Below are 12840 nucleotides of genomic sequence, written 5' to 3'. Positions count from 1 at the left end.
GGCCAGCCTTGGGGACATAGAAAGAAACCAACAACTCCATTAGACGGAATTCAGGGGCTCCATTCACAGAGCTCTTCGGTCAAGTCATTGTGGTGAGGGTGGCAAGAAGCAAGAGTAATATTTAGGGCTGTGCAAGAGCAGTGGAGAGGCCTGGAAGGGCTATTGCCAGCTTTCCTCAGCCCTGCTCTGAGTAAGTCACTCCCCCATAAAAGAAGACGGGGGTGGGGGGGGGATAGGGGGTCGGACGGTGGATGGAAATGTGAATTCATTAATGAATCAACTGTCAGAACAGGAAGTGTGGCTTTTGAGCTCTATAGGGAACATAAGCTTTGCCATCCAGCTAAATACATCCTGAGGTGAGGCAATGTCAAAGTTAGGGGGACTCTACATGTTAGGAGAGGAGGCGGAACCTTATAGGGTAGACAACACGCCAGAATGACTGAGACCAAGGGTGTGCTCTGGCATCAGCCTGGCGGAATTTGTGACTTGAATTCTGACTGTGTGGCCCTGGGCATGTTACTTAATCTCTCTGTGCCCTCAGTTTCCCTCTTCTGTAAAATGGGGGTAAATAGTACCTATCGCATAGTGTTGTAGTAAGAATTAAATAAAATAGCCTTGATAAAACACTTGGTTTGGTGCCTTGCATATTTTAAGAATTCAATGTTAGTTTAAAAAATAAAAAACAGTAGTGGGCTTGGAACAATTTAAGATGGTAGCAGTAAAGACCCCACCCTTAGTGTCACTGCCAGGGACACAAAAAGTGGAAGTAGGTTAGACCCGCTGCCAATCTTCCCAGGAGGATGACAAAGAAACTCTTGCTTCCTGGGGAAGGTATAAGGTACTAGCTGGGTATGCAAGGAGAATCCAGATTCCTAGGATAGTGGTAGGTTAAGAGACCCCTCAAGCTGTAAGGTGGGTCTAGCCTGCTCTTTTAAACACTGCAACATTCACTGACTCTGTTTTGTGACATTTCTTCACTGCCCACCTCTGTCAAATGGCCTGATTTGAACAAACCAAAATAAATAAAAATCAATGTTGATAAGGGACTGGAACAACATTACTAAAAACATTCTGGAGACTTGCAATATGAAGGGAGAATCCCCATTTTCAGGGGGAAAAAAAGTGGCTCCTCTTCCTCAAGTTCCAGAAGTGTGGGGGGATGGTGCTGAAGTGAAAGCAGTGGTGATGTGTCCTGGCCCTGAGGTTAGCTAGCAGTCAAACAGTGAAAAAGAGATCTCTTCTTTCCTCTGATCCTGAATGAGCAGAACCTCTTCCAAATCCTGTATGCTAAATCAAAAAGTCCTGTCTGCTTAAAAAGAAATTCTTACTGGAACTAGGAACAAAGAGATTTCTAAAAACCATGCAAAAGAGCCAAAGTAAATGACATACCACATGGTTAAATAAAAGTTAACATCTATTAGAGGTGGGGGTAGGAAGAGTTTGCCAATTACATCACTTTAGAAAACAAAGAGCTAAATAAGTATGACAAATAGTTCTGTTGAACCTGCTGGGCCTCTTTCTTGAGGGTCTCCTGTGGCACTATAAGCCTTGTCCTGTAGTTCGGCAATCGCAATCATCACCTGTAGCCTTACAGAACTCCACTACTTGCTCTTTAAAATGACCACAGGTTATGTTTAATCATAGTCCCATTTGGAGTCTTTAAAAGAGTAATAAAGTCACAGATAGTGAGGAAGGGGCCTAGCTTCTGACTTTTCCTTCCCTTATACTTACCGCAAATGATGGCTATAGAGTTTCCACCTCAAGCTCCTATATCTAGAGAGCCCAGTTCTTCAAAAGGAACCCAAGGGTTTGTCTGGTTCCACCTTGAGCCCAGAAGGGAATCTGGTCTCCTTTTCAGGAAGTACTCACCTGTTCTGTGTGTGCTTCCCAAATTAAAAGCCCTGCAGAACTTAAGGAAAATTTTCTTCGCATCCCACCTATCTCCTCCAAACAGTAACAGCCTCAGCTTTAAGTTTTCATAAGCAAAGTTTCTGCATTATTTTTATTGGAATGGTGGTTGTCAGATGAAGAAGCTAGTCCAACAGCTAGTCCGCTGTTCTCTACGAGGGCAGGCCACTTGAGCAAGAAAAAAACCTATAACAGCAAGAGCAAAACTTTCTCGGGATTCGCCCAGGAAAGCCTGAAACTGTAATACTATGATCTTGAAATATTTTTATGGCCATGCATCAGTTTTTAAAAAATAACCAGTCACGTACATATAACACTGAAAAATTTTCTATGGCGTGATTTTTGGCAGGTATTTTGTCCCTGCAACTGCAACCACTTGTTCCAAGCCTCCTTTTTTAAAATTTTTTTATTTTTTTTAATTTTTTTTCCAAGCCTCCTTATATCCAGCCTAAAGTAAGTGAAAGCATCAGCAAAGATAAAATGAGGAGAAAGCAGAAATAAAACTTGCAACTCTATTCTCAAGGTTGGGGAAAATGTGGGCACCTGGATAGCTCAGTCAGTTAAGCTGTTACTGGTCTGCCTTCGGATCAGGTAATGATCCCAGCCCCCATCAGGCTCCCTGCTCAATGGAGAGTCTGCTTCTCCCTCTCCCTCCCCCCCTTGCTTGTTCTCTTTCTCTCTCTCAAATAAATAAAATCTTAAAAACAAAAACCAAAACCACAGGTTGGGGAAAATGTCATACACCTAAGGCCTTCGGTGTTTTTTTTTGTTTTTTTTTTTTAACTAGATGTCAAAACTGGGATTTTTTGGGTCCAATAATCTAATCTTCTATAAGAAAACCCCATTAAAACTATTCTGAAGGATCACATCTGAGCCACATTTTCATTGGTAACTTCATTCTCTACCACTCCACTCACTAGGAAAACAGTTTTGAAAGGATCTAAATCATAACCTCTAATTTCTGCAGAAGATTCTCTTCTCGTTTAGTCAAGTACTCTTTGGTAAGTCTTCCACTAACCTAAACCAACTTCAAATTTTTGTGATGGGCTAGAGAATTTTAAAAACTGACTCAAAAAAATAGGCAAGTCATTCACATAAAATCTTTAGAATAAATAAATGTGTTTTAAAATAAAATAGAAAGTAGAGTTTTCCACTGAGAGAGCACACTAAAGCTTGCAGCCAGTTAACGATCAAGCAAGTATGCCTGTTACTGAATCCTAAAAATGGTTTACATAAAAAAAAAAGCAAGAGCAACCAGATCCCCCCAAAGACACTGAAACAAAAGACTGATCTGTTTATATAGTCACATGAAAAATAAACATCTTTATTTTTTTGCCTACTTTATTTCATTTTTTTCAAATAAAATTTAAATCTGTACAAAGTATACTGTTACAGTATATATTTTGTAAGAATCAATGCCTAAAAGAATCACAATACTTCAATAAGCAGTACAGCAGACCTCGCTAGTTTCAGCTTTGATATTGAACAAACTCAAGCCGGCTGATGCACAACACATTTGCTTGGTTTCCACATGGTGAGTTCCCAGCACTGAGATGGGAGCACATGACAGCAAGTATGGTTATATTACAGCCCGACACACTGCGCTTCTTCATGTGATAATAACTGCACATATTTAATACAGAATGCTCAAATTTATTTTTTAAATTGCATTTGCTTACTTCTTAGTTGGCAAAATTCAGCATTCTTAATGGGGTCCTCAAACAGTGCAAATTAATGGTATTCTACTGTATAATTGGCACATCTCCAATAAGGATTAACTTGTAAACTCAAAGAATATCACAACTTTGGCCTAAATTTTAACTAATATACATCTGGTCCATTTAACCAAAGTCAGTTTGGAAAGATATTAAAGAACAATTCTATATTTGAAAGGATACTGTTTTGACCATTCTTTAGAGAAGTAAATTTTTAAATTGTCATTAAAATGTTTTACTATAAAAATTTTACAAACTTGATTAGAAATTTCAAGATTATGATTCACAGCAGACAAATACAAACTTTATATTCCAACAATACCTACTCTTAGACTTTCAAACAGTGCACAACCATGTCAGCTGTGTTAACTAAAATTCTGAACAGTGTACTAAATTTATAAGTGGTGCTGGGTCTAGCAAGTGTAAATACACAGTATATTTTAATGAAAAGAATTGTCTTCTTTATACTTTATTTGTTTTCCCATAAGGAAACATTAATGTTTACATTCTTTAATAAAGTTAATCTTACATCAGAATATAACTTAATACTGTCAGCAACAGGGACCACACACAGTAAATAAGAAGCACATTTAAAATAAGTCTGAATTCACATAGATTAACATTTGTTGGTTAATAAAATATTGACAGTATTACAATCTTACAATATTTACAGTAAGAAAAATCTAGAGCAATATATACCTTTCACAGCAGGATTCCTTTTTTTTTTTTTTTTAATTATTTCTTCCAGTTTGGGATTGTGTATACATGAAAAGCTCAAATAAAGCAACTCTGCAATATAATCTTAAAATAATGGCTACCGGGGGGAAATTCTATCACAACCATTGAAAATAATGGTGACTTTTCACGGAGTCTGTGGCATCTGAGAACCCAGTTAATTAACCGAAGTCTTGCCCCAACCAGCCTCAGTTACCCAGATTAAAGCTGCAGAACTCCGGCCTTCCCTGACTGCTGAAAACCCAACAGATTTTTCTCAACATGCTGTAAGAAAAGAGGGAGATAGGTTTCAATTCACACCTCATGGTTGGAAGCCTCCGCCAGTGCATATTCCCCAACTTATGCTAAAAGGGCCCTGCTTCACCTCCAAAGCATCACAAGAGTTCCCCTCTCACTACAGGACACTTTGATTTGCTCACTCCTTCCTCAACTCCTGTGCATTAAGATAAGGCATGAACTTGGCCCATATAATACACACCAGCATCTTACTTGGGACCAGGGCAAAGAAACAGACTAATGCAGTTTGCACTGAGGTCAACAGGGAAAATGGGAAGCGATGCACATTTCCAATTAGAATGGCAAGAAGAAGACCCACATCCCTAAACTGGAATTTGGCCGGGGCCTCAGAGTTAGCACCCCCTCTCTGAGTACCACAAGCGACTAGGATGTATGCTCTGGGCTTCCTCCAAGAGAGAGCATCTACAGTAAGTAACACTATGTGGGACATTAGTTCAGTGATGACTCCCAAGAAAAGAGATACAATTCTTGAATCTGGGGCTGTCCACAGCACCTGAGGTCACTCATCTGAGCTGTGACCTGACCTGTCCCAACCCTGCTTTACTTTAAGAGATCTGATGGGCACAGAGCACTCCGGGATATGGCTGCTGGCTACTTTGGACTCTAGATCTCACAGGTAATCAACAGGTATCTGGGATTGAATTAGCAAACTGTACCATAGCTCCTTAAACAGACACTGTCAGGTTTGAAATCATGTCAAGCATGAATCTTCACTGTCAGGTCAGAAATCAAAGTGGGTATCTTCCCACATCAGCCAAGGTTATTTTGTCAAAACCTTAGAGGAGTTGGACAGTTTTTCATGTTCCAAGTGATTAGTTTACTTAGTCAAGCTGGATTGGCAAACCAGACTGATCTATTTAGCTAGTTTTGTGTTTTTTTGCTTTTTGTTTTTTTTATTCTTATGTATGTGTTAACCCAAAGCTGTTGTATTTGGGCTAAATACACTGACAGAGAAAATTCAAACAACAAAAGTTTTCAGCAAACTTCTGTGGTATTTTCTTTTTGGAAGTCAATGCAAGATCTAAAGGTATTTCTACCCAACAAAGTCTGTTTAAGTGTTTAATGTTATTTCCTTTTTGGTCCTATACAGAATGCTATGACTTCTATATAGGTCTGAATGCTGCTCCATGTAGATTCTTTCTGTATATCTAAAAATATATACTTTTCAGTAGTTCAATACATGGTTAATCTTCCCACAGAGGAAGATTTTTGTAATCACAAGTTGCAAAGTAGAAAAAAATCTCCTTTCTAAGAAAGGAAATACACTTTCCTATTATACACTTTTGAAGAAGCCCAAAGGCATGCACCAAAAATCATTATGAAAACTAATACATGCATTAAAATGGTGTAAAGTTAGACTTAAAGTGCTGTTTCTCAATTTTTAAATTTGGAGAAGACATTTTGTCAGTTGACTCAAAGATCTCCCCTCACGCGCCCGCCCCCCCAACTCCATGGCATTAAGAGAGAAAAGTAAAAAGTATGCATAAATCTTTAAACTATTCTTTACATAGGGGAAAGGACAGATACAACAACTATTCTATTTATAAACTGGATTCCCAGTTTTAAATAAAACCAATATTTACTGGCAAAAATTGTCAAAGCTAATACATCCAAACAAATGTTACTAGTAAATAATGTTCTACATAGAGAATAATTTACTTTGGTTTTATGTACCTTCTCACAAATAATACTGGTGTCCCGTACGTCACTGAACTGATGTGTTCCAGCAAAGTTGTAAGGCAAATCTTTTTTTTTTTTCCCAGTGACATCTTTTTTTCTAATAGACAAAACTAAAATCTTTTGGTGAGGAAGGGGTTAAGATAATGGTTAACCCCTTGGCATCCTGAGCATTGTGGTTTATCAAACTCTACCCTGCCAGAAGCTGTCAGGCACCCTGACCCCTGCCTTGAACCAGGAATGGCTCCCACATCTAGAGATGCCCTGACTCCTTATAAATAGCTCTCGAACATTGCTTCCTTTTTCCTTCTGTCTGGATGTCTAACAAAGCTGGTTGCAATGTCACATTTTGCTAGTAGGGGCCACCATCTCACAATAATTCCAATCTGAAATGTTTTAAGCCAATAGTTCTTAATTTCATTAATTAATTGAATTAATTTTTTTACTATAGAGTTGACTCAGAGCAGAGATCCTTAACTTGGGTTTCAGATGTGTGATGCCCCTGAGGTTGTATGGAAAATTATTGGTGTATGTGCATTTTTTTTTTCTGGGGAGAGGGTCCATCACTTTCATCAGATTATCAAAGGTATCTGTGATCTCAAAAAGGGGTTACAGGGACTTAGAGGGATACCCGTAATTCATTTTACACTAGGGCTGGGAAATGGGGGCAGAAAACTAAAAATGGCCTCAAAAAAAAGGGGCCAAATTACTGATCTTTTCCCTTTATTCAAATTTGGGAAATAAGTGCTTCAACCTAGGAAAAATAATTAATTAAGCTGATTAAACTCCATTAAATAAGCAAAGCCACTTTCTAAAATATTTTCATTTTGCACATATGGTAAGTTTAGTCTCCAAGAAAAGGTTTGGAGATTGAATTTTTCTCTTTTCCCTCAGGAAATTCATAAACATAATGCTGATCAACATCCACATTTAAAAGATCTGACAATCTAAAACTTAAGATAATTCTAATACAATAAGCCTTTAATTTACGATTTTGGGTAAAAGATTATCTAGAGTCAAATATACATTTGTCAATCATCATTCCCCAAAATTGGTCCATAGTTAGACAATTACCAGGCACAATTCCACTAGAGAAACCTAAAATTTGAACAAAGGAAGTTTAACTTTCTATCCCAATTCAACACAAAACCACAAGGTTCTACAATAAAGGCCAGCCACAAACATTCACACTATGTCATAGAGGACTTACTCATTTCAATACATCACTGAATTATCAACAGAATTTGCAAACATGAGATCCAGAATGACCACCAAAACATGCTGAGAAGAGCATGTCAAGAATTAAAACACCATCCTCTGCCCCCACCCCCCTCCCATTGAGAAACACACTCAGGCATTCCAAAAATAAACCAGATCTAAAGACAGGCCTCTCACTTGTTAGTTTTAAGTATGAAGAGCCCAAAAGGATATGGGAAAGGGAATATAAAATGAAATAATAACTTACAAAAATTAATTTTAACCAAAACGTATTTGTTCTATTGACAAAACTATTGACTTTTTTCTTTTTTTGCAATTTTGAACACTGTGTTATACAATCTCACTAAGACAAAAAATATGTTCACAGGTACACATTTTGTTCTCCTATTCTTCCTAGAGCACATCTTGAGGTTATAAGAATGCTTCTTAGTTAAAATAAAGTCTCTTATCCCTTGCCACCCTCCCCCCCTCAAAAAGTGAGTGAACCTTGAATTCCAAAAAGGAATATTCATTTAACGTAATTATTTCAATACCAGTTATATCACATAGACCATGATGAAACTCTATGAGCATTATGGAAAACTACATGAAAGAGGGAGCTGTCATTTGCCACCCACTTCACTTCCAGCTTTTTAAGCCAATACTCGGCTAGACTCAGAGCTCATTGACTTCAGTGACAACAAATCAACACTCCGAAACCAGGCCATCTCAGGCTGGAAGCTGGATCTCCAAGACATTGTTTCATATACACACACATATATATGTATTTTCTACCCTAAGCTTTCACTTTATCTATTCAAATAGTTTAATAAAGCTCACATTTATAAAGGATTATATTGGCAAATAAAGGCCCATATTAAAAACTTTATCAAAACAAATTTTTTGTTCTACATAGCTAACACTAAGAAATATTTTCTTGGACTTATAAAGCATATTTAATTGCATATAAGTTTTGCTTTGGGTGGGATATTGAAAACAATTCTGTAAGAAATTAGAAAAGACTAGAAACAAAAGTGAAAGTGACTAGTCTTAACTTTCAAAAAATCAAGTGCAAAGATAAATAGTGCAAATAATGAAAACTAGAAATTTTATAGGCAACTTTACATCTTTCCTGCTTTTGCACTTTTACATATTGATAACTTTATAAACCCTAACAACTGTATGCAGCATGGAAATGGGCTATCATTTATCTCCATTGACTAGACTCAAGGAAGCCTTTCAAAGGCAGTCATTTAAATCACTGGTTCTTGAGTAGGTTTGGGAATTCACTTTTTAAAAAACAGTTCCTAAGTGAGGGGCTATTTTAGAAGGCTTTACACAGACTTCAATAAGTTATAGAATGTAATTGTATCATAATTTAAAATTGGTAAGATGGGAAAAGCATACTAAGTGCTAACTCTAAAAAATAAATTATAATAAAAATAACTCTATTGTTAATGAACTTGACTTTGTAAAAAAAAAAAGTTACTTTCCAGATACAAAATCAAAACCTCTTTTTTTAGCTAAGAAATTTTATCACTAATGTATACGGATTTGGGTACAATGAAATAAATAATGTCAGAATCACTGAAAAGAAGTCCATATTAAACTAAAAAGGAGTCCAAATACACTTGAATTATATAATCTATAAAACAAAATATTACAGCAATTCTTTATCTTAAATAATTAAAAATGTTCCTGGGATACTGGGAACAGAAATCTAAATACTATCAGTTCATCCTACAAAGAACATAAGAACTTCCAAGATACACTAAATTATATTAAAATCATATGCCACCACTAAAAACACTGGGGAATTACATAATTTTAAAGTAACAGAGAAAGTGGAAATACAAACAGAAATTTGAGCTTAAGGGGGTACATTGTCTAAATTGAAAAATACAGTATTATAGAGGGTTTCATAAGGTCTACAGTCTTAAAACATGGGACTGCAAATGTAAAAGAAATGGAAAAGATACCTAAAATTGCAGTTTAGTGTTTTTACCTAGTTTACTCTTTTGTAAGAAATTAATATGGACCAAAGGCTCAAGGTTCTGTAAAATCAAGATAGGATATGGATCTTTGTGAACTGTAAAATCAAATGATTTACTCTAAGGACCCTTTTGAAAAGTAAAGCTAGACTACAGTATAACATGATCCCTGGAAAATAGTCTGTATAATAAATATTTCTGATAATTTAAAAATTGTAACTGAAAAAGTTTGAAATTTTCTTCTTTCCCTTGAAATAGCAAGTCCCCAGTACCAACAAGCTTTGACCAGAGAAGCTGTCTTCCACAATTGTGCTATTTAATTTGTCCAGAAAAGCAAATATCCTACACCTGAAAGCAGATTTGTATAATGCATCATCATCATAACATCTAGCTACAGACCAACAGCTTTCTCATAACCAACAAGGGACCCATTTTCTCTGGCTTATTGAAACTTCATTAGTGAAGATCAACTTCATTGTCCTTAGCAAACAGCGCTCATTTAAGACTCCATTTTAGTATCTTTCCCTACCTCCAATAAAAATTTCTCCCACTTTACCTTCAAATCATTCCCTTATAGAACTCTCACACTCCCATTCATGAACACATTAAACAGTTCTTCCCTTTCTGCTCTCAAATTTCCAAACCAGTAAATATCAGCCCCCAGTAACTTACCTAAAATACACATACTTATTACTCTCTTCAATACACAAATTTCTTAACAATTTCACCGCTCTTCTGATTGCCAACTTAAGACTATGGGGAAAATAGCAGTCAGAAAAACTGCCCAATTAGCTCATTATACAGAAATCTTTCTGAGATCGGTTAGCCATGTGCTAAGGCAGGAGCCAGCAATTTCTTCACTTTCCCTTTAAAGGGGTAAGTTTGAGTGTCACTGGCAGGCCTATGGCAAGAAGAATAAAGATGGAGAGAGAAACAAGGAAAAAGGAGGATGGGAGGGGAAAAAAAAAAGCCAAATGTATATGGTAGGAAGGTAGGTCAAATGCCACCAACAACTACCTACGCTGGAAACTGCCAATCCACTCCAGCTGAATGAGAGCTTGACCCAATACCAACATGTGTCCAATAATTCATTAGCTGATACTCCTAACTGGTTGAGCTAGCCAAGGTGAATACATTAAGTCATCTGTCCCATAAGTTTGCTACTTCACAATAAGGACATCTTAAGTCCTCTGAGGATCCTTCTGTTTTAATCCAGTTTAGACTAAAACAGATGTTAAAAAGAGTACTTCCATGATTCTCAAAACTCCAGAATATAAAGATTTGGTCCTTGAACTTGGAGGCCTCTTGAATTATTAAAGTGCACCCGAAATCAAGACAATTAAATTCTTAGCTAAAGTTTTCCCCATGAAATGCTATAAAATTTTAATCAATAAGAAAATTGTTAATAATCATCAAAACAAAGTATGCTTTCATGAAAAATTCAAAAATCTTGCAATTCCAAAATGAGTAAAATATATCTGGTCCTTAAAAATGAACTTTATTTTACATCGAAGATCACCACCATGTTTCTACCTATCAAACAAGACAATTTTCCACAAAAGCAAAGCACATCAGGGGAAAAAAGAAAAGAAAAATACAAATACCAAACGTAATGTAGGGACAAAATAAAAATACATGAGTAACTATGAAATTTTTTAAAGAAAAGGATTTCTAACAAATGACCTTTGCCATACTCAAGCTTTCCTAAAGACATAAATTACCTAGACCATTCAACATCAAAACTTGGTAGTCAATTTAGCAGCTGTAAGATGACAAATTGTTGGCTTAAAACCATTATCTTTTACTATTCTCTTGGCTGTTTTTCCATTATGAAATTCTACCTGACATGATAATGCTAGTTTAGATGATCTTCACTTAACCCATAATAAAGAAATTTCTCTTTGAAAAGAGTCTATCAAATGGCCTAGGCCTTAAATTTAGGTTTTTAGGATCAAATAACTCCCTAAATATTAAAATCAACTTTTCTTAAAAATATATTGCAAATTCTCTATGGTAATTAAAGCAGCTAGATGGAAACAGTAATTATAATAGCAGTGATCATTTTAGTTTAATAGTGTACCTTATTACAAATGGTTTAAATTCAGTTAATTTGCAATTAAAAACCCAGAAATATTATACATACATTATAATAATAATGTATGATTTAAACATGGATACATTTTAACAGAAAACTTTGCATAAATCAGTGAATTTTCTCACTTAAGTGATTCCAATAAATTCTTTCTTATTCATTCCACTCCCATGAAAAAGTATGTATCTCTCCAAATTATTAAAATATTCAAATTTAAGGATAACCAACTATAAAATTTATACTCAGAGTTATCACCAATTGTTCTATACCTAAGTTGCTAAAAATTCCCTTTTTTAGCATCCTTTTACGTAGAAAGCAGGATCTCATTCTGATATTGAAAAAACTCAGAAAAGGGAAAAAAAGTCATTAGATTTGGTATCTTATTTTTTTAATGGAGAAAAATATTAAAAGTATGTTCACATGTAAAATAAAATGAATTGTGGAGCTATGAAAACAACTACAGCAACAACTTCAGAAATCTCCATTCTAAAATCACCTGGAAGCGTGTGTGCATGCGTGTGAAATATGAAAAACTGAGTGGGAATATTGAAGAAGAAAGGGTGAACCATACATGGGAGATAGAAGTAATAATCATGCCCATGGTGAGCTCACCATGGCTGGCATATAACCCAAAATGTCATAAAAGAAAAATATGTTTAGAAAGCTTCAACAGTGCCCAATGCAAAATGTTAAAGCACAGAAACAATGAATGAGATAACCCTCACAAACATCAAATTCCGTATGAAAATAGGAAGAAAAAAAACTGACATGCATCTTTTCAATACCAAATCTTAACTGACTCAAAGATTATATAAAGTGTTTGGGGCCATGGTACCCACCCAGATTCTCATTATCAACGGACTTATCTTTTCCCCTCCCTTCCACCCAAATTTAGTACAGTGTTCCTGCAGAAAAAGTATAGCATTCCTATATTAATAAGAGTAAGAAATGAAAACAGTGAGTACAACTGATATAGATCCATTGACTTTTATTACAAATGTACTTGATCACTTGGCTTCAAAAAGTTTAAAATCAATACCCTATTTTCTGTATGCCAGTACAAAGCAAACTTTTACAAATTAAATACCTAAAAATTTGACAAAAATATTAAAATTTGATGAAAAACAATTATAAAAATCCTTAATCTTTCTCTCTTCAAAAAGGAGGCAGTCTTCCCAGTCCTATTATACAATATTAATAATATTCACCATTTTTAGAATAGGTAGCT

The 12840-nt window shown here is 35.7% G+C and overlaps 1 protein-coding gene across 1 annotated transcript; it reads right to left on the bottom strand.

Annotated features, from left to right (window-relative positions):
- Positions 1 to 3231: 3231 nt before the first annotated feature.
- On the bottom strand, positions 3232 to 12438 carry IGIP (IgA inducing protein). Its single transcript, XM_077897483.1, has one exon. The coding sequence runs from the start codon at positions 3537 to 3539 to the stop codon at positions 3378 to 3380; it is 162 nt and encodes a 53-aa protein (XP_077753609.1). The 5' UTR covers positions 3540 to 12438; the 3' UTR covers positions 3232 to 3377.
- Between the last annotated feature and the right edge of the window lie 402 nt (positions 12439 to 12840).

The sequence above is a fragment of the Canis aureus genome, chromosome 5 (genome assembly GCF_053574225.1).
Source record: "Canis aureus isolate CA01 chromosome 5, VMU_Caureus_v.1.0, whole genome shotgun sequence".
NCBI lineage: Eukaryota > Metazoa > Chordata > Mammalia > Carnivora > Canidae > Canis > Canis aureus.
This window is presented reverse-complemented; position numbering and strand designations above follow the sequence as displayed.